The 26,147-nt window shown below is 45.9% G+C and overlaps 1 protein-coding gene across 2 annotated transcripts in view; it reads left to right on the forward strand.

Moving 5' to 3' along the window:
• The first annotated feature begins 835 nt into the window (after positions 1-835).
• Positions 836-26,147, forward strand: part of CLUAP1 (clusterin associated protein 1) — a 60,006-nt gene continuing 34,694 nt past the window's right edge. Inside the window, exons 1-8 of one of the 2 annotated variants that reach the window (XM_050980270.1) lie at positions 836-912; positions 1,377-1,488; positions 2,668-2,752; positions 7,395-7,574; positions 9,311-9,406; positions 19,389-19,472; positions 21,017-21,150; positions 22,576-22,717. In XM_050980270.1, the coding sequence (XP_050836227.1) occupies positions 891-912; positions 1,377-1,488; positions 2,668-2,752; positions 7,395-7,574; positions 9,311-9,406; positions 19,389-19,472; positions 21,017-21,150; positions 22,576-22,717 (855 nt within the window). In that variant the 5' untranslated portion in view covers positions 836-890. Of the gene's footprint in view, positions 913-1,290; positions 1,489-2,667; positions 2,753-7,394; positions 7,575-9,310; positions 9,407-19,388; positions 19,473-21,016; positions 21,151-22,575; positions 22,718-26,147 lie in introns of those variants that run through there. The other variant, XM_030229935.2, reaches the window with a different exon arrangement.

Below are 26,147 nucleotides of genomic sequence, written 5' to 3' on the forward strand. Positions count from 1 at the left end.
TAAGACTGTGTGTCCAGTTGTCTTCTTGACCTGCCTCTTGTTCCCTGGAAGCAGAGCCCAACCCCCATCCAGCTCCATCTCCTGTCACGCAGTCGAGGAGACTTAGGACATCCTCTCTGAGCCTCCTTTTTTCCAGGCTGAGCCCCCAGCTCCCTCAGCCCATCCACAAAGGACATGAGCTCCACACCCTTCCCCAGCTCCCCTCCTTTCCCTGCAGCCACTCCAGCCCCTCAATGTCCCCCCGCAACTGAGGGGCCCAGAGCTGGACACAGCACAGGCGCTGCAGCCTCCCCAGCGCCCAGCACAGCCCCACAAGCCCTGCCCCGCTCCTGCCGGGTGCTCCCTGCACCCCCGCCCCGGCTCTGCCCCGGCGGCCTCGGCATGTCCTGAGCAAGGGGCTGAGGGAGCCTGGGGGGCTCTGCCTGGAGGACATGGGGGGGGACAGGGACACCTTCTGCCTCTCAGCACCTCCGTGCCAGGAGGCTACAGCCGGGGAGCTGGCTCTGCCACCAGCGAAAAGGGACAGGACAAGAAGACACAGTCTTAAGTGCGCCAGGCGAGGTTTAGATTGAACACTAGGAAGAATTTCATCCCTGAAAGGGTGATATTACAATGCGCTGCCCATGCGTGTGGCTGATTCGCTGTGGCGGGTGGTGTTTAAGAAGAGCTTGGACATGGCACTCAGTGCTCTCGTGTTGTTGCCACGGTGGCGATGGCTCGCAGGTTGCCTCGCTGATCTCAGCGCGCTCTTGCCCCCCGTTTATCCCGCCGTGCCGTGATTCCGTGTCCGGCGGCCGCGCACTTCGCTTCTCGCGGGGTTTGGTCCCGCCGCGCCGCCGTAGCGCCCGTAGCGCGTTGCCTCAGAGCGGCGGCAGCCGCGGCTCCCGGCGATGTCGTTCCGCGATCTCCGCAGTGAGCGCGGCCGGGGCGGCGGGGCCGGGCCGGGCGGGACGCGGCACCCCCGGCTGGGCCTCCCGGGGGGCCCCGCTCGGCCTCACACGGAGCTGCGGGCGGGCAGCGCCGCGGGGGATGCGGGGCTGAGCCCGCCGGTCCCTGCCGGGGAGCGGTCCCCGCTGCCGGGTGTGGCACAGCCCTGCAGGGCGGGATTCCCCCCGCCCGTAGGGAGCAAATTGAATGCTGTGTCTGCGTTTTTACAGCTCAGTGAATCTCCTTAAAAACGCCTCTTTTTCACTTGGGCGTGTTTTCTGTTGAAATGATAGGATTTATGTTAATTATTGAGGTTTAATTTGTTTGGACAGTGCTTTGCACTGCGTATATCGCATGGTAACTAAGCAGCACATTGGGGGAGATGGCAATCTTGACAAAGCCCTTATTGGCTATAAAAGAAGAAATCCCTGCTCTTCCTCATTTTTCAGATTTTACTGAGATGATGAGGGCGCTGGGGTATCCTCGACTCATATCCATGGAGAATTTCCACACCCCAAACTTCATGCTTGTGTCTGAAGTGCTGCTGTGGCTGGTGAAAAGGTTGGTGGTGATGCCAACAAATGTTGGGCTGATGCTGAGATGTGGGGACTGTGCTTGGGAGCTGATGGTGTGCTGTGGAATGAGGGAACGGTGATATTTAGTAATTCTTTCAGCTCTGCTCTTCTAAATACCAGACAGAAATGTGGTAGTTTGTAGGGTTTTAGCTTAATGACACAGTCTGGAGTAGCACACCTAGTGGCTGTCAGGGGTTTCACCCTGACTGTGGGCACACTCGTTTAAAAGTAGCCTTATCTCTCTCACATATTCTCCAAATTCCACAGCTATCCTGTCCATTTCTGACCTTTTATCCAAACAAGGTTATCTGTTGTGGGAACTTCACCAAAACCCACCCAGTTCTTGCCTTGTTTCTACAGCCTGGTATTGTCCTGCATCCACAACATGTTTAAAAGAAATAAAAGGGTTTGGTTCTAATCTTCAACTGTCCAGTTGCAGTTTTACACCCACTTAACCCCTTGACAGACTTTGGTTAAATGTTTCTAGATCCTTAAGTGTTATTTGAATTATACATTATTTTCTCTCTCCTGCTTAAAATTAAGGGGTTTTTTAAGATTATAAGGTAGGACACTATAATTGAAACCTACATTGACCAGTTTTCCTGATTGCTGTTTTTTTGGCCTGGGTTAATAATTAATATTCATTAAGTTGTTAGAAATGGGCTGAATACTCTTGCAGTTGAAATGAAATAAGGATATACTTACAACCATTCAGAATTACTTGGATTAAGTTGCCTAAATAGTCTTTCAAATGCTGCTGTTACACTGAGGGTCCAAATCACTGAATTTCCTTTTATTCTTCCCTGGTTCCTGCAGACTGGCCACTTCTAGAAGTTTCTGCATCTCCCTGATGTTTTTTTCAAGCATTTCACAGATTTCAGTTTGCTTTTCCAGAAGTTTCCTTTCCTTGTGAGAGGAGGATGATTGAAATGGTGTCTGGCTATGAACTTGTGCAGTGTGTCAGCTTTTACAGCTCCTGCAGTTTGTACAACCCCCTGTGTGCACTCCAGCTCTGGATGCCCCAGTCTGCAGCAGGAATTTATTGACACATTTATTCTCCAGTCTCATCCGTGCTTACTTTGAGCTTGATTTTTGCCTCACAGGTGAAGCAGGCTTCTGGATGTTTCCAGAACCTTGTTCTGATCTCCAGCTGTTGTTTGCACAGGTATGAACCTCAGAGTGACATTCCTGGGGATGTGGAGACAGAGCAGGACCGGGTTTTCTTCATTAAGGCCGTGGCCCAGTTCATGGTGAGTCTGCCCAGGAGTTGTTCTTGGGCTGAAATCCTGAAGATCTGAAATCCTGGTTCCATGGCAGCTTTAGAGCTTTCTCTCTTAACCCCACAGAGCTTCCCTGCAAGGGGTGCCTGAGTTTGTGTTGCATTCTGCTGCTGCTTTATCCCTGCAAGTGTCCAAGGCCAGGCTGGACAGGGCTTGGAGCAGCCTGGGATGGTGGCAGCTGTCCCTGCCCATGGCAGGGGTGGCACTGGATGAGTTTTAAGGTCCCTTCCAACCCAAACCATTCTGTGATTTTGTGATCCTCTGTCTTGTGCTGCTGGAAATTTGAAGAGGCCAGGACATGCTGTTACTGACATTCTGTACTTCTCTCTGCAGAGCTGGGATCTAAACGTGGTAGTAGGGTCTAAATACAATATTGGGATCTAAACCAATATTCATTCCAGTATTCACTGGGATCTAAATATGATACTGGATCTAAACTGGGATCTAAAAGAATCCTTATCTCTCCTTATTTTTAAAAGGTAACAGTGGAAGACACAGCTGTAGATGGGAAATGTTTTTAAACCACTTAAATTGTTTTAGAAGAGATCCCCCCATGGTTCTTGCTAACTTTGGATGCCTGATTCTTTTCTGTGCTTGAATTATCAAAAGTTCTGGTGTTTTCATGATGATGTAGAATCATGTATTGGTGTATGAGATTTCTCATAGATTAGGGCATGTGGTTTTTTCTCAGATCAGTTTTTGTATGTACGAGCAGATTTGGATTGGGTCATCAATTTTTTTAGACTTTTGGAGTAAAATAACATTGTCCTTCATAAAATTCATGTTATTTGGAAGCAGTGGGGGCCTTTGGTGTTATCACACACTTAGATTAACACTCTTCGTTATGTGAAAAGAACTTTCTGGGGCTGCAGCTGGATCTGGAAGCAATGGAAGTTTTTATCCTAATCCCAAAGATGAATTACAGTACTTAAAAAAATCTTAAACTTATTAAAATGTCATTTTAACAATATTTCCCCTATCATTTGTGAATAGTGGGAGCCATAAATTCTCTTAATTCTTAACTTTGCCATGTTCAGAGCAGGGTACATTCCTGTACATATGAGAATGTACTTTTGAGCCTTGGAGCATTTTGAGGTGGAGTGAACAGTTCTTTATGTTTGGGAGGGTTTCCCCCTCCAAGCACAAGTCTGGAAGCAGAAATAATGTGATGCTTTTCAATAGCTGATTTCATGCCAGAAATCCCAAGGGTTTTGGAGAATTACATAATATGATTCAGAAAATGAAATTAATGGAAATTACTTTAGTCATCCTGTACTTAGTTAATATTAGAAGTTAGTGTGGGGATTATTGTAGGTTTTCAGCATTTTCAGGATGAGAGAAGCTTGGAGACATTTCCTTAATAATTCAGTGTCCATGCAATCCACAATTATCTTCCCCAGGAGTTAATGGCTTTATGCATCCGTGGGCAGATGGGAGATGTGATGGGGACAGAGTTGTCTCAGAAGAGAATGGCAGGACAGATCCATCACCAGGGAATGGAGCTGGAGCTTTGCTCTGCTTTACTGAACAAGGAGTGAGGAGGTGTTAATTTTCCACCCAAATTAACTACTGCTCTGTGTTCCTGGCAGTTGGAGAGCTTACCAAAAGTCTCCTTCCCAGACCCCAAGGTTCTGGAGTGCCTGCAAGGTTGTCTTAGGTGGGTTTTTAATCAATTCCCCCCCTTAGAGCTGCCCTGATCAGTGGGGCTCAGTACCTGGCTCCTGCCTAAGCCCACTTGGGTCCAAATCTGAATGGATCCAATGAGTTCATCTCATAGAAATTTGTTCCTGAAAACAAACTCAGCAACCCAAGGGCACAAAACCTTTTTCAAGAGTCAGACATCACAGAAAATTTGGCTTCATGATATTAATAAAGCAGATTGTGAAGTTAAGCAAATTTTCTGACTGTGGCTGCTGTTCTTGCTGAATATTTATATTTTTTGTTGCATTTTAACCATCTGATCTTCAGAATAAATAGCTGTGTTTTTTAATGGTTCTGTAGAACTAAAATATTATATAATAAAAGAGCAAATCAGATAGGTGTTTCAAAGATGAAGTGATGGAGGTGACTTTCCAAACATGAAATTGTCGTCTTGACTCCACAGTGCCATTGTGCCAGTCTGAAATATATATATACTTCTCTGTGTATTTTTTCTCTTTTTAAGCAGCCTTTGAATGAAAAACATTTTTTTTCCTCTTACTAGACATTGATTTTTCTCTCTTGAGGGTGAATAAAGCTGAAATTGGAACTTCTGTCTCTGACAACATCCTTTATAATTTAGAGCATCAGTCCCCTTTGGATAGGGGATGTTAAACAGAGTCTGTCAATTTAATGACCACTTCTCCTATAATGGAATACTTGCTGTTTCTGCAGTTAATTTTTTAGATTGCTTCTGCTGCAAGGAAGGGAGGTGAACATACCTGGCTTTTCACTTTGTGTCTTGGCTCATTTGAGGTCATTCTGAAACCAACATTTCAAAAGCAGTTTGGGATTTTTTGTACTGTGAGTCTCGTGTTCCCCTGGCTCAGGTGCACAACACCAGGAGCCTGTTCTGGAAGTTTGGGCTTCAATTTCCAGGAGCCACAGAAGATCCTGAGTTGGGACCTTAAGCCCTGGCAGCCTTGGGGCTGTGCCTATTCCCTGGGGAGCCTGTTCAGTGCCCCACCACCCTCTGGGGGAAGGAACTCTTCCTGAGATCCAGCCTGACCCTCTCCTAACACAGCTCCAGCCATTCCCTGGGTCCTGTCTCTGCAGACAGACACAAAGAGTCATTTTCCTCTGCTGGGTTGAGATTTTGGGATGAGAGAGGCAAGAGGAAAATATATATTGGAAATTAAAATCTAATTTTAAAGTCACGAAGTCATGACCAAATACACCTGAATAAGCATGGGCCAGCATCCATTTGCTTTGTTTCTGTGGAAAAGCTGGAGCCAAACCATCCATGGTTTGAAATGTGGTGCTTTCTCTCTTTAGTTTCACAGGATATTTTTCCTTCAGTCCATTCTTCATTGAAGCTCAATGCAGAGTTTATAATTGTATTGTACCAATATTGTAATGTCTGAGTGTCTTCCCCCAGCTTAAAGATCCTGCTCTGTCAGAGCCTGAGGGAATGTGAATTCCTTCCAGGAGCCCTGTAAAACCAAAGCTGTGTAATACCACAAGTGACTCATGGATAGGCTATATCTGCTGCAGCATTCCCAAAGGAGAAGCATTTCAGCAGAAGTTTCATCTTAAAAATATACTGAAAAGCAGATGTTAAGTCACTTTTGTCCTTCATGTGCCATTTTTAAGCTTGGTTTTTGGATCAATAGATTTTTTTGTTTTGCCTCCTTGTTTAGTTATGCCACCACAAAGACTCCCTCAAAGCTTAATCTGAAATTTGTGGTTGGCTCCTTGAGGCTATTCATTTATAATATAAACTTACCAGGAATTTCAAGAGCAACATTTGTGTCTTTTCTGTGACAGATAGTAATTTTCCCCATTTATTATTTTGAAGCACAAAAAGATAATATTAGAATTTTTAATATTTTTTTCCGTATTGTTCTGTCTGTACCTTTCAGAGATGGAAGGCAAGGGAATAAAATCACTAATATCATAGCAGGGGAAAAATTGAGAGAAGCAATAAAACATTTGGAAGGTGTGCTGGAAGAGAAGACAGTTAAATTAGGATAACTGATCTCATTCTTGCAACTCATTAAGGGTGAAATTTACCTCTCTGCAGCATCATCACAAGACCTGGGTAGCACTTACTTTCCACTTAAACTTAATTTGAATTTAAATGGTGCATAGGGTTTTTGCTGATCTTTATTCAGGGAAGAAATTATAGTTTGAGGGTTTTTCTGCAAATGTTCTGACATGCAGAAAGCGAACAGCTTTCAGAAAAATTTCTTCTAGAAATATCACTATTGTGATGAGGCAAACTGGGGGTCCAAACAGGAGGAATTATTCTGTACAGCAGAATAAACTGGTGTCCCCAAAAAGAACTTTGAGTGCAGATAACTGAGGGGGGGCTCTGTACAAATCACCAGTGGGACAGGACTGCTGGGGAACGTGCCTTGGGCTGTTTGATTTCCAGCATCACTCTCATTCCATGGTTATGGCAATGGGAAGATGCCACAGCTCACATCCCAGGCAGCAGACCAAGAACTTAATGTTACAACTCACTCACTTTAAAAGTTTTTTGACCAATCACACAAAGCAGAAGCACATTGACAATAGTTTCATCCAAGCACTATAAGCACAGGTACCTTTGGTTAAACAATGTCTGCTTATTTTGGATACAGTACCTGCTTCTAAAGCCTTAAAACACAATGCACAGAGCTCCATTATTAAGCTTAAAACTTTCTAATATCTCTCTAGATGTATTGTTCTGCAGCTTAGGGAGTTATTCTAGACAAGCATTAATACACAGACCATTGTTCTATTTGTCCTTACTTTTCTACTTTTTACATAATTTTTCTGCTGACCAATCTCATGGCTACTGCTTAGCTCTAATCACAGTTCTGCTGTCTCTGAGGCCTGCCTTCTGCAGCTCTCCCAAAACCCACTGATTTTATGGATTCCCACAGATTTTGTTCTTTGTGACTGCTGAATTGTTTGTTTCTTGCCCAAGGCTACCAAGGCTCACATCAAGCTGAACACCAAGAAGCTGTACCAGGCCGATGGCCATGCCGTGAAGGAGCTGCTCAAGGTCACCTCGGTGCTCTACGGGGCCATGAACACCCAGGGAGGGGAGCGTGCTCCCCTTCCGGAGGAGGACAGCACCAAGTTCAAGTTTGATCTGGGCTCCAAAGTAAGCAAAAGTGCCACTCTTGTGTTCACTTGGGAAAACTCATCTGTTTGCTAGCTGGCATTTAAGTGGAGAGTGTTCTGGCAAGGCAGTAGGCAGGGTTTTAAGTCAGACTTTCAGGAGGTGGGGTTATGTGTGTCTGTGATTTGTTTTAATCTCTGAATTCTCAACCAGAAGCATAATGCAAGCTGTCTTGGTTTGGACAGACAGGTGTCTGCTGAGGAAGGCAGGAGCCTCCCCTGAACTGGAAAATGTAAACCCCCTTCCTCCCAATTGTTATAAAGGTGAAATTAAGGGGGATCTCAGGCAAAGATTTGGGAGAAGGAATAACAGTTCTTTAATAGGGAGGAAAATAAAAAAATAAAATAAACAATGCAGTAAATCAAACCAACACTGACAGAGTCAGAACACAACCTGACACGCTGTGGGTCAGGGTGTTGGCAGCAGTCCCATTGGAATTGTGGCTGCAGCCCCCTGCAGTGTCAGGGGTGGTTCTGTTGGAGCAGTATTGCCTTCCTCTGAAGATCCAGTGGAAGAGGCAGCTGTTCCTCTGGGAGTGCAGTGGAAATGCTCTTGTGGTGTCCCAAGATCTCAGATTATATCCAGTTGGGAATGCTTGGCTCTCCCTTCTGGTAGAGCATCTCACAGTGGGATGCTCTAATTCTTATCAGCCATGCAGTGACATTCAATGGCCCATTTACAGCAGGTGTCTCCCCAGAGGGAGGAGTGGTTGTGGAAGAGATAAGGAAAGCTGCCCACTTAACAGAAGACAACTGCCCTGCCTCTAACAGATGGTAAATAGAACACATATTGCTGGGCAGTCTAGGACACAAGGCAACAGTGGCACAAAACTGGTTCTCTTTGTATTGAAAACTTGTTGACACCATAGAAATATTGGAGTAGACTGGAATAAAGATTATTTTCTACCTACTGAACTTTTGCAAATGGAGGAGCTTGCAAAATACTGACTGAAAGTTGAGTTTCAGCCAGTTTGCATTGAAAGAAGGGGAAATCTTCCTGTGACCCTAACAGACATCAAAGCTGTTCAAGTCCTTAAAATAAAAGCCTTCTCTAAATACAAAAAAAAAACCAAAAAACCAAAAAACAAACCAAGACAAAAAACCCAGCACTTTGCTAAATAAGAGGAATTTCTGTTACTACTTCTGTGGAAGATGTCCCTGCCCATGGCAGGAGTGGGACTGGATGGGCTTTAGGGTCTCTTCCCACACAAACCATTGTATGATTCTCTGTTCCTGTGATTCTTGAGAAAATGGCAGACCCAGCAGTGATTCTCCTCTCTGTAATTCTGATGTGTCTCTCTGAAAAAACAAAAAATCACTTGGTAGATGCTCAAAAGTTCATTACTTCTATTGCATGCTGGTCCCATTCCTTTTGGTATATGAAGTTTTTACTTCTGCTCATGAGAAAGGTGATGTTTCCCTTTGTCCTGGGCAGCACATGAACCAACAGCTGGCTGAGCCACAGTTCTGAGGAGATTTGTGGGGTTGTTTTTCTTGGCCTAAAGTATTTGGAGTTTCCCTCAGAAACCTGTACCTGACAGAGCCTCACCTGGACTGTTTCAAAGCCAAGGGAGACTCTGTCCAGTCTGGTTCTGGTGCACAACCTCTGACAGAGTTAGCCCTCCAGGGCAATTTTGACATCAGAATGAGAGATACCATGGATATTCTTTGTGGTGTTGGGGATTCTCCTGCTACTCTCTGCTGTTGCTGTGTTCCCAGATTGCTGACTTGAAGGCAGCTAGACAGCTTGCTTCTGAAATCACCTCCAAAGGAGCAGTCCTGTATGACTTACTTGGCAAAGAGGTCGAGCTGAGGGTAAGTACACACTGGAGAGGGTAGAAAAACCTGTGTTCACTGGGTGCCTCAAAGGAAAAAAGGGGGAAAAGTCTCAGTTCTTATTAATGTCTGCATCTGACATGAATATCCTGTGAGTTTGGATATGGGCCTGACAGTTTGCATTTCCTTCCTACTGCTGTTCATGGCTGGACTGCAGGCAGCCTGAGAGAGCAGCCTGGCATTTTCTCTTCAGCAGAAAACTGAAATACTCCCTGTTTGGAAATCCATGTGCAGGCTGTGGTTCTGGGGATGGATATTCCATCATAAATGAGTGCTGTTAGTTTTCCAAGGGCAAGGCTCATTATTTCTGTGGCAGGAGCTGGAGGCATCACAGTCTTCAGGGTACATGTTCTTCAGCTTAGCTGGAGAAGAAAGAAAATCAAAAGCTGTTGTGTGAAGTCAGTGCACACTGCCAGGAGGTCTTGCCATTATTTTCTTCAGTGCCTTTATCTGCAGTGCTGGAGGTTCTTCATTTTCTGCAAAGGGACTTTAAAGGAGGGAGACCCTGCATGGTGTTGGAAATGTTCAGATGTCGAGCTGGAGGGGGTGCACCCTTCAGAGCTGTAAACTCTGAGCCTCCAGAATTAGTGCTCCCAGATCCCTGTTTGATGGAGTACAGGTGTTTCAAAGGGTGGCTGATAGCCTGGGAGTTCCTCCATGGAACACTGCCTTTCCTGCTGGATCCATACATCACTGTGGTGTGCAGGGTGTTAATACTTCAAAAGAGAGGGAGAAGTGATAATCCACTTCAACTCAACATGCAGCACTGTCCCAGAACTGTTAACCAGTTACTTCTCTTGCACTCTGCTAATTTCTTGGCTTTGAAGGAGTTTTCACACAGCTGCTGCGTGATGTGTTAATGTTTGCTTTAGTGGAGCATTGGACCCTTTTGCTCTGAGTACAGGATCCCTGTAACTCTGCTAAAAGTCAAATATAGAACAGTTTAGGCATTTTTAAAAATACTCAAGCATTGGTTTGAATTGGGTGTTGTTTAGTCACTTGAAATCAAGGCTTCGAGGACACTGAGTTTAGAACTGGGCCCTGGAAAAGGGCCAGGCACAAGTGGAGTGTGCTGAAAGGAGGAGCTGAAAAATGAGGAAATGAGGAAGTGCTTCACTTCTCAGGGGGGCCATTAAGAGCCCTGGAGTGGGAGCCTGCTTAGAGGTGCCATTTCTGAAAGGACTGGATTTCCTAGAGAGAGCAGGGAGCTCGTGTTCCTGGTGGCTGTGCTCACAGGGTGGGGCCAGCTGATCCTGCCCAGGTGCACAGGTTGTGTTTTGCAAAAAGGTTTGGCAGGTGGAACTTGCTGTCTTTAGGAAATGCTGTCCTGGGAAAGGGGACCTTCTGTGCCATTAGCTCTGAGTGCATGGCCTGAAGGCAGCAGGTGACAGTGACAGCACAGGGAGAGCCTCTCCAGAGAGCTGCAGAAGATGCTTTTGGACTCTGTTCCTTATGATCTGGGGCTGGTTCCAAGGTTTTTCAGTGATTTGTTAAACCTGAAGGGCCATTTTTGGCTGGCAATGTTCAATGTTGAGTTTGGGATGTGCCACAAACTTGAGACTTGAGCGTGTACAAATCAAACAGGTTTCAGATTAAAAGTCAGGAGGTTGCAGGAACCAGTTTGGCAGTGGAATTTGTAATTTTTAATTATCAGCCCCCCAGCTCTGCCTTTGCCCATCCCAGGAGAGGCTTAGAGCCAAACACTGCTGAGTTTTTCCATCACTGTTGGGTCTGGGCTTCCTGTCAGTGCTGAGGGCAGTCAGGAATTGCCCTTCCTCATCTGCCACATCCTCCCTGGACCCTTCACAGGGCGGTGCTCAGGAGACCTCAGCAAAGGCATCCTCTGCCTGCCCTGGGGAAGAATTTAAGCTCATTCTGGCTTTGGGTGGGGAGAAGAGCTTTGCTGGTAGACACCAAATTAATTGCCATCAAACCAAGATTACTTTTACTGCTTTTTAATGTGCAGGTTATTGATTTCCATTGGTTATTTTCTTCTTTCAGTGCCTGGCTAATTAATGATCACAGTAATTGGCACTTCCAGAGGGTTTGTGCTGTTGAAGGGCAGGGGAGCAGTGGTTTAGGTTTTTATTCCATTTTATCTCCTGAAACCTGTTGCCAAAATCTATCAACAGCTGTCATAGTGTTTAAAGGAATTTGAAAACATGGGAGTTTTATGTTCCCTGAACCTCTTTTCTCTTTCTTTTTCCAATCTATTCATTTCCAGATGTTTAAATAAAAGCTTTTCCTATGTAAGCTTCAACAGGCTGATGATAAATCTTATTTCTATCCTAAATGAAGGTGGCTTCATTTTCCAGGAACTACAAAGGAAATGCCAGCATTTGGCACTAATGGCTTGACTCAATCTGTTTTCACAGTCTGAGCAGCTTTTGGGGAAAGATCATTGGGGAAAAGTGAAGTAAAACTCATTATTTCCTTTGGAAATGTTGACTCTAATTTGCTCCACAACCTTTACCTTCTATGTTGGAGTCTTTTTGTACATAATTTGTGTAGAAACTGTGTAGAAAAACTTCATACATTAGATAAATTTCATTGCTCCTAGTCATGAAACACTTTTTTTAATAAATTACTTTCTGAATGAAAACAAATTTCAGGTAGAGAAGAATTTAGGGGAATGGTTTTAGATTTATTGGAGGTAGAGAGAGCTGTAAATGTATGTACATATTTTTGGGGTAGAGTTGAGGTCTGATTTCTTGGAAATGTGGTTCTGTGCCTTTCTGAATCCTTTGCAAATACCTCATTCCCTGACTGAATATACAGTTTTTCTGTATATTTAAACTGCTTCCCAAGTTAATCTGTAATGCTGAAAACTAATCTTTCATTAACATCAGAGGAAGAAACAAAACCTACAGGGTTTGCTGAATTCAGACTGTGGTGTTGTTAAATTCTGTGGGAGAAAAAAAAAATCCCAAACAGCCCCCAAAGCTGGATTGTCAGATGAAAATCCCAGATATAATTACTGAGTTCTGTGGGAGCTCTGTTGTTTGTAGCCCAGCTGTGGAGGAGCACAGTGCAGGTTATTGGGGTCCTGTGGCAGTGCTGGAGACACTGAATTTTTATTTTAAAACACATTTAAGCATTACATTTGGAAGGTAATTTGCAGCTTCCAGTCTTGCTGGTCCAATCCTGGAACACAGGAATTGCAGCTGGGATTTGTAGAGTTTAGTGGAGCTGATGAATGAGCTTGGTACCACACAGTGAGATCCCTAAATGAAAATCCAATTCCATGCAAATTCCATGCATGGAGAAATAAATCTTCATCTTTATTGTTTCCTTTCCTGCCAGGGGCACTTCCTCTGCATTTCATTGCTATGTAACTTTAATTTTCAGAATATTTACAGTTACCTTTGCAAGAATAACCAGGCATGTTGAGTTTTTGCATGGAGAAGGTGGGGTTGATTTGGATTTGAGATGGGGATGAGAGATTTTGTTTGGATTTCTTTCTCTGTCTTCCTACACGGTACTGAATGAATGGAGAAAAGAAGTTGTTGAAAAAACCAGGCTGTGATTAAGGCTGTCAAACCCCATATCAAGAAAAGTAGCAAGGGAATTAATGTCAGCACTCAGGCAAAATGCAGCACTGCTTCCCTCTGCACTCCCTTTTCTGGGATCTTCACAGCTGCATTCTGTACATGGAAAAAGATCTTGGAGAAGCCAATGGTGCTCTGTATCCTAAAAACATGGCAAGGTGGGGGAGATGGCCACATTAACCTCTGGGGGAAGGGAGGGGTGGTAAGTAGGTGCAAATCATTCTTCAGCTCAAAATAAAGCAGTAGTGAGACTTTCAAGGGCAGTTGTCCCCAGCTGAGGAAGGGTTTTCAAATTATCCTACAATGGAAATCCAAAAGGAAAAATTCCTGGCTGTTTTTAACTCTGAGTGCCTCCCACTCTGCTTCTGGCAGAGGTCCTGGGCCACTCTAGCAGGAGCCTGTCAGGAAGCTGCCCTGCTCAGACTTGCTGAATTACTGGACATGGGAAGATAATGGAGAAAAAATATTCCAGAGGAAAACTGCCTCTGTGCTGCTGGCAGGCAGAAAGAGTTCTGACCTTCTGTGGCTTGTTTTCATTTTATTTACCTCTTAATTAGCTGGAAGCCCTGCAAAACTGAAGAAAAATGAAAATAATATTTTCTTTTAAGGCTTTTAGCTTGTGCTGAAGATGGAAAATGCAGCGGGTTTGTGTTCTAATGCTCCTCTTGGCACTTAGCCCATCTGTGCCCTCTAACAAAGTGTTTATTCCCTGTATCCACTCCTGTAAATATAGAAAATGCTGAATTTGGTAGATTAAAGCTTTTAACAGCCACATGAAGTGTTTGCCACCCTGTGTAGGATAGATTCTGGGCACTGCTCCCTGTTATTGTTATGGATGCCCACAGCACCAGCTTGTTCCCAAACTGATGGGAGGCACTGAGAATCTTGTTACCAGCTCAGCTGGGAAAGGCTGGAATTGAACTCTTCAGAGAGCCTAAGGCATTGAGAGCCAGCTGTGGAACTGAGGCAGCGTTAGCTCAGCACCAGGCCTTGCCACTAAGGACATTTCACTTGGGTCGCTTTATTCCCACCTTTTGGATTAAAGAGCTTTTTCCTTTCTTTCCTTTTCTTTCCTTTTCTTTCCTTTTCCTTTTCCTTCCCCCTTCCCCCTTCCCCCTTCCCCCTTCCCCCTTCCCCCTTCCCCTCCCCTTCCCCCTTCCCCCTTCCCCCTTCCCCTCCCCCTTCCCCCTTCCCCCTTCCCCCTTCCCCCTTCCCCCTTCCCCCTTCCCCCTTCCCCCTCCCTCCCCCTTCCCTCCCCCTTCCTCCCCCTTCCCCCTTCCCCCCCTTCCCTTCCCCCCTTCCCCTCCCCCTTCCCCCTTCCCCCTTCCCTTCCCCCTTCCCCCTTCCCCCTTGCCCCCTTCCCCCCTTCCCCCTTCCCCTTCCCCCTTCCCCTTCCCTTTCCCTTCCCCCTTCCCCCCTTCCCTTCCCTTCCCTTCCCTTCCCTTCCCTTCCCTTCCCTTCCCTTCCCTTCCTTCCCTTCCCTTTCCTTCCCTTCCCTTCCCTTCCCTTCCCTTCCCTTCCCTTCCCTTCCCTTCCCTTCCCTCCCTCCCTCCCTCCCCTCCCCTCCCCTTCCCCTTCCCCTTCCTTCCCCTTTTTCCTTTCCCCTTTTTCCTTTCCCCTTTTTCCTTTCCTTTCCTCCTTTCCTCCTTCCCTCCCTCTCTCCTTCCCTCCCTCCCAGCACAGCTGCTGGGGGGAGAGGGAGATGTGATTTCAGAGGTGGCTACATCACTCCCTGCTCTTTGGAACTTAACTGCAAAAAGTCATTTTATTGGGAATGTTGGAAGCATTTTTCTGCCTGCCAAATGTTCCTTCTGGATACGAGACAGTGCCTGAGGGAGGCTGATAAATGAATTTCTCTGATTTCCTGGGCTTTGGTTACAGAGCTGCCTCACATAGAACTTGTAGTGGAAATTTGTAACTCGAAATTGCCACATCTCTGGAGAATTACTTGGTTTGCTTCAGTTTTTTTGAACAGTCCTGCTTCTAACCCAAGCCTAACCTGTCACTCTGAGGAAGAGGGCTTACTGCAAATTGGGAAGCCAAAATGAACCCTTGCACCTCTGATCCAGTGTTGAATCAGTATAATTGGGAAGCCAAAATGAACCCTTGCACCTCTGATCCAGTGTTGAATCAGTATAGCTTTAACCAGAACTGCAGTTGTGTGTGTCATAGATCATTTTCTATGACTACCCAGGAGTATTTAGCTTGAAGAAATGGCATCAGCTGTAAAGTAGTGGTTGGCACATTTCTCCTGGCATTCTGGGGACTGGTTCTGTCCAATGGAAGGTGTCCCTGTCCCTGGCAGGCAGTTGGAATGAGGTGAACTCTCAGATCTCTTCCAACCCTGCCTTTTTTTCCTTTGTGAACCAACCAGCAATGCCCAAGCAAGGCCATTTCTAGCTGAGTGCAATTTGGAATTTGTTTGGAATTTCACTCACATGCTTAGCTTCTGCTCTGGAACAAGAAGTTCCTTGTCATGTTCCCTTCACAGTCTGGAGGAGACAGCCCAGGCCACCTCGGGGCCAAGGAGCCATGAAGTGACCCCCTGTAGTGCTGAGGACTGATTCAAGCTCTGCCAATGCAGTCTGTCCTCAAACCTTGCACAGAGTAAGTGAAAGGTGAGGATTCTGAGGGTGTGGAAAGATCACAGGAGGCACATCCTGGGCTTTGTCAGCTGAGGGTGAATCAGTGGCATCAGCTCCAGAGCCAGAAGGTGGATGGAGCTGGTGAGGGAAGGAGAAGAGCAGTGTGAATTCAGCCCTGTCAGAAAGCTTCAAAGTTCCCTTTCCTGCCTCAGCAGATCCACATGCAGGTTACTTCTGATTCTTTCTTATCCACTGAAAAATTAAGTTTTCTACTTGTTTGTCTCTCCCAGACCTCCTTGTGGCATGGGTTTTACCTGCTGGGATGGCTGAGGGTTTGGGGCACTGATTGAGGCCCTGCATTGCTGAGTAGGGAAATGTCTTTGTGGACACCCTTTGCAGGCTGCTGAGATGAGCTGGAAACCAAGCAGCATAGTCTGGGAGCAGCAGAATTCTCATTTGCCATGGCTTTAATGTCTTGAGGGGGCAGATGGGCTGTTGGGAAGGGTCGGATTCCTTCAGAAGGATGAATGTCCCTCATGAGCCTCCCTGTTCTGATATAACAGTGTCAAATCATCCCTGGTTTGGCCAGATGTGATCCCAGCATGGGTGAGTGAACTCCCAGAGTAACAAACTCCTCCAGGAGAGCTTTGTGGCCTGCAGGGACAGCTGGAATTGCCAGGGAGCAGGGGATATGGGGCTGCCTGGATTGAGGCTGAAGTGGCAGTGAGGAGTGCACAAACTTCTGTGTGCATCAGGCTTAGAACTCCTGGGAAACACAAAAATATTTAACCTGTGGTCAAAAACTTAGAAAAAGAATTGTGGAATGGTTGGGGTTGCAAGGGACCTAAAAGATCACCCCCTTCCACCCCTGCCATGGGCAGGGCCACCTTCCACTATCCCAGGTGGCTCCAAGCCCCATCCAGCCTTGGCACTTCCAGGCCTTGGCACTTCCAGGGATGGGGCAGCCACAGCAAGAGCAGTGTGCTAGGAAAAAAGTTTTTATTTCTGTTCCTTACCACAAAAAATGTGTTTAGAAACCTCTGCTAGACCTTGAGCACATCAGAACATGTTATTACACCACATTTATCATCAGTGACTTGCATGCTGGTCATGCCTAATTACTTCTCTTGGTTCCTTCCTGCAGTTTAGAGGAAGTGTACATCCATTTTTCCATACTTCAGGCACACTGAAGCTGCTTTATCAGCTTCTGCTCCATAAAAATGGGAATCCATTACCAGCTGCAAATGCCTCCCTGGGCATATTTGCAGAACACGTTTTGCCATGGTGGCTCTTCATTGTTAACTGGGAATGAAGCTCTTGGAGAGGGATTCCCAGTAAGGGAAGTGGTGGGTGCATTTGCAAAGGGTCCTTCTTGAAAAGAGATATTAAAGATAAAACTTTCCTCTCTGACAGTGTTCATAGGGTTACAGGAAATGGCCCAGTGCCTGTTACCCAGGGAAGCTGTGACAGACATCCACAAAAAAATACCAGTGGTTTTGATAGAATCTTAATATATTTATGTCTCCATTATATTTCCACTAAATATTACTGGTTTTCCATAATATTTCATATATTTTCCACTTAGACTTGTTACTCCAGAGAGTCAAAGTTAGGTTAGAGGCTGTGTTGTAACAGTGAAGTTGCCCATTCCAAGGCAGAGTTTTTGGGTTAGGGTTAGGGTTAGGGATGAGCTGTGTGCACAGAGGATTCTCCTCTCCATCTCTTGGGGTGTGAGGGGTTAATTGCCCTGAGCCTCTCCTTTTCCAGGCTAACCCTGATTCCACAGTCTGAAAATAAAAATTCCAGTGTTTCCACTGCTCTGCATTTCCCTGACAGATTTTTGCAGCTGGGTGTGGCTGTAGGACTGAACCTTGTAGAAAACAAGGTGGATTTCTGTGCAAGGCTGTGATGTGTACATGGAACTTCAGGGCTGTTAGAGGGAAGACAGAAGAAGGAAAGACATTAAACTTGCATCAGTTATTCCACCTCAAAGGGCAGATCCTCAAAGTTCCTCCAAAGCCATCAGCTTTGCACAGCTCCCTGCCCTGCCCCACTGCAGTGCCCTGTGCATGCTCTGGGGTGTTTCAGCAGGCTGCTGGAGGGGAGCTGGTCAGGGAGCTGTTCATGATTACACACTGCAGTCCTTGCTGTCCCTTTGACCTCCTTGCAAGTGGAAAGGACAGTAATTCCCATTCCTCTGCTGTTTTGTTTGAAGTTTGTTGGCTCTGTGGCACAGACCCTCTGAGCCCAGTTGGCAGGGCAGTGTGTGCACCAGGCTGGGCCTGGCAGAGACCTCACAAATAAACAGGGATTTTTTTCTGGTCCTGGCAGAGGCCTCACAAATAAACAGGGATTTTGCTGAGCTTCTGAAATGGTAAATGTTCCCAGACAACTGACTTACATTATTCTTCCCCACCCTCCTCCAAAAACATTTATGTATGGAATTATTTGGGAATTTGTATTGCACGGATGCTTTTTTAAATCTTATTTCTGCCCAAATAAACTTTCTGCTTTAGAGTTTGTTTTTCTCTGCAGTTCACGAGCTCTGTCAGTGTGAGCAGTCACTGCCACCAACAGATGTAACTGCTGTCACTCTCCCCAGCAGAATGTTTGTTCTCCTTCTTTTCTCATGCCAGGAAAATGAGCCTTTGTGCAGCATGTGCTGGGATTGCTCAGACACCTGATCCAGCAGGGGAACAAGCTCAGCACCAAAAGCTGCTTTTATTGTTTTGCTGGATGTGCTCCCAGGTTGGGTTCACCCTGCAATTCCCTGGAGTTGGTGGGAAGGGATCAGGTTCTGCTGGAGCTGAGCTGTGCAATCTGGAGAGTGTGGCATGGCATCTTAGCAAAGTTACTGAATCTGCTTCCAGAATTCCTCCTGTGGAGGGCTGGGTACAGCTTGTGGCAAAGTGTATGAAGCATTTTTAGGTTCTTAATCAGATATTTTCTAGAGAGATGCATTCTCCATCTTTATCCACCTGTTACCAAGTGTTTTGCCAATGCAAGATTGTTTTAGGGATTGTTTTATGGAGCTGCAAAATTCCCTCTCTTCCCTTCCAGTGCCAAGCAAGTAATCAGAAGTTTTTATGTAATGACCAGGTCAGTGTTCGAGGCATCAATTAGACAAGTGCACAGCCAAGCCCATGTGTGCCCAAATCTGCTGAGAGGGATTTTTTTCATCCTTTGGGATCTAAACAAGGATCACTGGGTGTTTGAGGAGTCTGACTCACTCACTTACCAGAAGCAGAGATGCCCAAACATCTGTACATGGGAGGCACATGGAATCATGGAGTATCCTGGGTGGGAATGACCCACAGGGATCATTCAGTACAGGACACCCCACAATGCCAGCCTGTGTCTGGGAGCATTCTCCAAAGGCTCCTGGAGCTCAGTGCCAGTGCTCAGTGTCCACCTGCCTGGCACAGCTGGGTGGCTTTGTAGTCCTCCACACTTTTGGAGCACTGTGCTCCTCCACCTGCACTGGTGTTTTCATGGGTTGTGTTGTACAGGTGATGGAATTTTCTGTGCTCTGCTCCACATGTAAAATCAGAGCAGTTGCCAAAAATCTGCCTTCAAGAATAGCTGCAGTCAGACACAGCACTCACGTCGTTTGGAAAAGATGCCTTGATTGCTCCCTCCTGCTCATCTCAACTCACTTTTTCATCATCTCCTGGTCTCTAAATCATCTCAGCCTTGGTGAATAAACACTAAATCCTACCCCATTTATTATGGAGATGATCCTTTCATTGTTGCTTGATCACCCTCGGTTCTGCATAAATTAGTTCCTTCGTGTAGTGTTTAAATATATTGGTTCATTTTATTTCATAGGAAGCAAGGACAGAATCTCTTGGCAGACCTTTGGAGATAAATGAGGCTGAGAAGGTGATGAAAATTGCCATTAGCAGCATTCTGGTAAGCAAAATATCATTTATTTGATTGCAAAATTATAATTTTTCTACTGCAAGAAGAAATTAGCTCTTTTTATCAACAGCCTGGGGTAAAGAGTGCCAAAGCCATCACCTCCAGCTGCAGTTGATGCATCTAAGAGCTGCTCTTACCCCCTCTCATGGGGGAAAACACATTGTAGTCATATTCCCTGCCTCTGTTAGGAGCTTCACCCCAAAAGCTCTGCAGGAGGGATAAAAATTACCCAAATCAGCACAGAAATCTACACCCTGTACCTTGTGTGAGCCCTGTGACCTCTGCAGAGTCAGGGCTGCAAGGAGGGACCTGGGTGACTCCAGGAGTGCTGGTGCCTCTGGAGCTGGGGGCTTTGGAAGCAGGGCAGCTGAGCTGTCCAGGGGCTGAGGGAGAGCTGGCACTGAGGATCCTGCCAGGGCATCCCTGAGCTGCTTGCTGGGAAGGGCTTTGTGTCTGTCCTTGCTCCAGTGCCTGCCTTCCTGAATTTCTGAGCCTTCAGCTGCCCTGTGTGAGGAGGGAGTTCATTAACTCCCAGTTCATTCACTCCCTATCAATTATTTCCCTGCAAACTGTATCCAGTCCAAGTGTTTGACTACAAGCATGGAGTTCCAGGTTTAAACAACCAATGGATAACCAAGAGAGATTCCAGGCAATCTTCCCTTCTGTTTTGTTCCTGCTCGCAACCTGTGTGAACTACTAAATGTTGTTAGTTCATTTCTTACTCCTCTTCTCCATGAGAGAGGCACTGAATTCCTGGCAAACTGCAGTGGCACACACTCAGCTCATTATCCTGGCCCAGTTCATGGAATGACCTGTTGGAACTGAGCAGCACCAACACTCACAGCTGGAATTCCAGCAGTGGAATCCTCCCTCTCCCTCAAAAGATGCTCATGGTTTCTTTTTCTTGAGCCTGAGCACACTGGATACACTCAGCTCATTTGAATCAATTGGAATATTCCCACTTCCCCTTCTGATTCCTGTAGCACATGTTGAAATGTTCAAGATGCTTCCCAGATTTTGGAAGAAAATTGATAAAACAAAACTTAGGAAAGGATGAAAATATTCAGATATAGGAAGTTCTTTATAAAACTGACTTGTATCTTGAAGAGAAAAAAAAATAACTATGGAAACTTAAAATTCCCTAAAATAGTACCAAGAAACAAATGCATTTCTCATTTGTTTATTCAGAGAGAATAATGGAAACATTAAGGTTGGAAACGACCTGAATGTTCCATTAAGATAAAATCCAAAAATATCTTAATGATGCCAAAAGATAGCCTTCTTCCTGCCTTCTACTGCTTCTTCAGTGAGAAGGAAAATTAAAGCTACAGCTGTGGGGTTTTTCCTTCTTTAAGAATGTTGGCCAAAAAATCAGGTATTTTACATTTGCAAATTATTCTAGCCACAAAGAACTTTTGAATTTCACTGCCTACTTGAGTAAACACAGATGAGATTATCCAGAACAACGTCCAGCATCTGAAAGATAAATGTAATTATCCCAGTGCCAGCCATGGTTCACCATCCTTCTCTTTCAGGAAGAAGTCCAAAAGACCAAAGACATGTTGAATAATGTGGCTTTGGATGAAGCCAATTTGGAAGCCAAGATTGAAAAACGAAAGTTGGAGCTGGAGAGAAGCCAGAAGAGGCTGCAGACTCTGCAGAGTGTTCGGTAAGGATCATGAACTGGCTGTCTGCTGCAGGAAGGAGTGGGAACAGAAAGGGTGGAACTGGTGCAAACAGGCCCTCTGTTCCCACAGGCTTCTGGTGTTCACCACCAGTTTGAAAAATTCCTTCTGCAGCCCTTGTTAGGATCAGATCCTCTGGCCACTGCTACAGTCTGCCAGAAGATTCATAGAATCCCAGAATCCCAGACTGGTTTGAGTGGGAAAGGACCTTAAATTAAGCCCATCCCATTCCACCCCCTGCCATGGCAGGGACACCTCCCACTGTCCCAGGCTGTTCCAAGCCCTGCCCAGCCTGGCCTTGGACACTGCCAGGGATCCAGGGACAGCCACAGCTGCTTTGGGCACCCTGTACCAGGGCCTCATCTCCCTCTCAGGGAAAAATATCCTCTCTAAACCTCCTCCTTCACTTTGAACCCATTGCTCCTTGTCCTATCACTGCAGTTCCTGATGATGAGTCCCTCTCCCTCCTTGTAAGCCCCACTGGATACTGGAGTGTTCAGGTTGACAGTTTGGGTTGGTTTCTGGCCCTTAATTAACTTGCAGGTTTATACAATCTCCAACCTGACCTAATATTTAATAATAATAATAATAATAATAATAATAATAATAATAATAATAATAATAATAATAATAATAATAATAATAATAATAATAAAGAACTATTAGACAAGGGAGTGGTGGAAGGAAGGACCTGACTCACATCCCTGTTTTATCAGCAGCACTCTGCAGGGTGTGGGTTGGGTGGGTGTGAAGCTCTGAGCAGCAGCAGTGGTTTTTGGGCTGCATCACTCAGCTCTCAGGTGTAATGACATCATCACTTCCTCATACTGTCTAATTAAACCTCTAGTGACCCAGGACACTTTTGTAGCAAGGAAGTCCCCAGCAAAGCAGATGATTTGCCAGCCATGCTCCACACTAACTTTGTGCAGTTATGGAACAGCAGGATAAATAAGCTAACATTGCCTTCTGAGGGGGCCAAAATGCTGCCTTTGTGCCTGTGTGAAAGGAAAAGGGTGTTGTACACAAAACCTGCTCTTTGCTTTATGTAATTCCCAGGATTGTTTGGTGAGGGGCTTTGTCTTGAGCTTTTATTCAGTGAAGCAGTGTGAAACCTTAAGAACAAGAGGATTTTTGGTTTAGTGGATATGGAAGGGCAGCTGCAAAGCCAGAATTGCATTTCAGAATTCTGTATTTCAGAGCAATATTTTTAGACCCCTAGAAACACAGAGTGGCTAGGGTTGGAAGAGACCTTAAAGCTCATCTCATCCCAAGTCCCTGCTGTGGCACATCTCCCACAGTCCCAGGTTGCCACCAGCCCCATAACACCTGGCCTTGAGCTCTTCCAGGGATGGGGCAGCCCCAGCTTCTCTGGGCAGATTTCACTGGGTTCCCTGTGCTTGCTCTCCCAGCCCTGCTTTCATGGATGAGTATGAGAAGATTGAGGAGCAGCTGCAGAAGCAGTACAGCACTTACCTGGAGAAGTTCCGAAATCTGACCTACATGGAGCAGCTCCTGGATGATCATCGGCGGACAGAGCAGGAGATGTTTGAGGTAGGAAGGACACTTTGGAAATGCTCAGCAGGACTGTAGAGCCTGCAGAGCAACAGAAAAAGGTTTAATTCCCTTTCCCAAAGCAGCACATCAGGAGTTGATTGAGTCACTGGCAGGTGAGGGACAGTCCTGTGACTGTGGCTGCTCCTGGCCAAGCACAACAGCACAGCTGCTAAAGTTAAAGTTAAACTAGTTAAACCAGTGCAGTGATGGCTCTTGCCAATCCCTGCCCCCCTGACTCATTTTCAGCTGCTGGGTTTTGTTCATGAAGGATGTTTTCAGAATTTCTGATCTTCCTTTTGTTACATACAATGGATGTTTACTCCTATTGTCTGCTGATGTACTAGGGTGTCTCAGCACAAGGCTCTTCAGTCTCCTCAAAGTATCAATAGAAACAGCCAAGAGCAGCCGTGAGGAGATAGATGTGCTGGGATCTTCCCCCTCACAGACTTCACCCTTGTTTGGCAGAATTCTGCCTTCTCTTCACTTGCTGAGTTGTATCAGTTCAGTGTGATTCTCCTCATGGATAATCTGTATCCTGTTTTGTTCCAGACTTTTCTTTGGAACTACAATGCTTTCAGCTGGCCTTTCCTTCAGCTTCCAGCAGTTTCTTGTTTTATTGTCATCCTTCTCACAGTCATTACCCACTCTGTCTTCTGTTCTTCATTGAAAACACATTTGAGTGAACCCTCTCCCCTGGGATCTTAGTGCTGCTGGGAGTGCTGCACCTAGAATTACAGAATTACAGCATCCATGGGGTTGGAAAAGACCTCTGAGACCATCGAGTCCTACCTGGGACCCACCCCCACCTTGTCACCAGCCCAGAGCCCTGAGTGCCACATCCAGGCTTTCCCTAGGAATGGGGACTCTGGCACTCCCTGGGCAGCCCCTTCCAGTGTTGAACAACCCTTTCCATGAGGAAATTCCTCCTGATGTCCAACAAGGACCTCCCCTGGCACAGCCTGAGGCCATTCCCTTTTGTCCTGTCCCTGTTCCCTGGTAGCAGGCAGACACCCTCTCCTGGCCGTCCCCTCCTGTCAGGAGTTGTGCAGAGCCACAAAGTCCCTCCTGAGCCTCCTTTTTTCTCCAGGCTGAGCCCCCCAGCTCCCTCAGGAATTCTCCAGACCCTTCTCCTTGTGCTCCAGACCCTTCCCCAGTGCCCTGGACCCACTCCAGCCCCTCAAATGTCCTTTCTGTTGTGAGGGGCCCACAACTGGACACAGCACTCCAGCTGTGGCCTCATCAGTGCTGCCAATTAACTCGTTGTTAATTAATGCTTCCTCATTCCACCACCTCCTTTAGGACACAGGGAAAGCCATGCTGTTGAGAAGTCTTAAATATTTTGCTGCATTATTTGCTTGAGGGATAAAATGTCTTTTCAAAGCTGATGTGGGCATTTGGCACATTGTTAATCCCTGTGAATCAGTTTCCCATCAAGCCTCTCTTCACAACCCCTGTCTCTGTACAAGTTTTTTCACTTCCTATCTGAAGTCAGTTCTAGCTCTCTGTTCCAGTTCTTCACCATATCCTTGCCCCCACTCAAAAAAAGCCTTCAATTAAATCATAATCTTGAAGTGAAGCCTAAAAGCTGATTTATCCCTTCTGTTCAAATGCCACTGAGACTTCACAGCCAGAGGAGAAATGCTTTGAACTGAGCTACCTGAAAGTGTTCATGAATTCGAGTGCAGAACTTTGTTAATGAGTTGGTGCTCAGCTCTTTGGGGGATTTTTGTTAAAAGATAATAAGACAAAGAAAAAGCCTTTGTCACTCACGGCTATGCCGTGATTAGAATGTGGAGAGCACACTTTATTTTCCTTTTTCCTCCTTTCTCTGAGACTCCTGGGACCCTACCCATATGGTTTGGCTCGTGGTTGCCTAGGATAAGCAGGGAACAATGCTTCAGTCTAGTGCAGAATTAAAAAGTATAAAAGCTGATGACAAAAAAACATTCTTTTGCTTTGCACATTTCTATCAGTTGTACCTAAAAATACTTGGAACATATAAAGGATGAGACTGTGACCATCTCTTTGTGGGCAGGAGCTCAGTGACTCAGGCAGCCATGAGTGCTTTGCTGCAGAAGCTTTGGTAGGAGAGGGCTGGGTGTGTGGGTGTGTGGGATGGGGGGTGGGTGGGTCCCTCTTCCAGCCAAATATTCAGAAGTGCAGGAGTCCAAACTGGGATTTGAAGCCATTGTGAGATGTCAGTCCTCAAAATCAAACTCCAGGACTTGGGGACTGAAAGAGGGTGAAGAATTTTATCTGGAGAAGAGAAAGCGCTGGGGAAGCGCTGGAGCAGCCGCCAGGGCCTAAAGGGGTTCCAGGAGAGCTGGAGAGGGAAAGGGGACAAGGGTGGAGGGACAGGACACAGGGAATGGCTCCCACTGCCAGAGGGCAGGGCTGGATGGGATATTGGGAAGGAATTGTTCCCTGGCAGGGTGGGCAGGCCCTGGCACAGGGTGCCCGGAGCAGCTGGGGCTGCCCCTGGATCCCTGGCAGTGCCCAAGGCCAGGCTGGACAGGGCTTGGAGCAGTCTGGGACAGTGGGAGGTGTCCCTGCCCATGGCATGGACATGGGATGAGCTTTAAGTTCCCTTCCAACCCAACCCATTCCATGATTCCAATTTGGGTCCCACCTAAAGCAAGAGACTTGCTGGGGCACTTCCAAATCAGTGAGGGGATGCACTGTTTAATCCATTTTGGGTTAACCTCTGGCCACTCTGGAACACAAGGATGTGTCTGTCACTTCTTTCAGTCTGGATCTGCTTTTCAGGTGGTACTTCCACACTTTGGTTGCTTTATGGTGAAGAAGGACTGTGGGTTATTACATGCTTAAAAAAAAAATAGAACATTTTGCTCCAAAGCAATGCTTTGCTTGTTGTCCTCCAGTTTATAATCTTGTGTCATTTTCAGCATCAACAGAGGAAAAAATAACAAGGATAATTACATTTAATCTATTTTAAAACACACTCACTCCAGCTGTCAGAAACACTGAAAATTATGTTGATTTTTTTCCCCCAATCCTGATTTGTCTTTTGTTCCACCAAACAATTCTTAATTAACTTCTGCAGTAGCAGCATGAGGCAATTCTTTTATCATGCTGTGTATTTGCTAAAGAGCTTGCCAGCAAAAAGCATCAGCAGAGTAATTAGATTAATCCAGCACTCCCTGTGCTGTTCTGAGCTCCGGTTCCTGGGCTCCTCTCCTTGATTTAATCCACATTTTTAGGAGTTTTTGTTCTGTTATTCAGCCTGATGCTGTTGCTGAATAATGAGCCTGATCTGTGCTGCAGTTGGACTCAGAGTGGTTGGGTATCCACAGCCACCAACCTGGGCCAGAGTGTAGCTCCTAATTAGCAAAGTGATTTAAAGATTTTAATTAAGTGCCACTAAGCAGTTGATGCATTCCAGCCCTTCCAGAGCTGGTGGTTGTGT

This window comes from Serinus canaria, chromosome 14, assembly GCF_022539315.1.
Source record: "Serinus canaria isolate serCan28SL12 chromosome 14, serCan2020, whole genome shotgun sequence".
NCBI classification, from domain to species: domain Eukaryota; kingdom Metazoa; phylum Chordata; class Aves; order Passeriformes; family Fringillidae; genus Serinus; species Serinus canaria.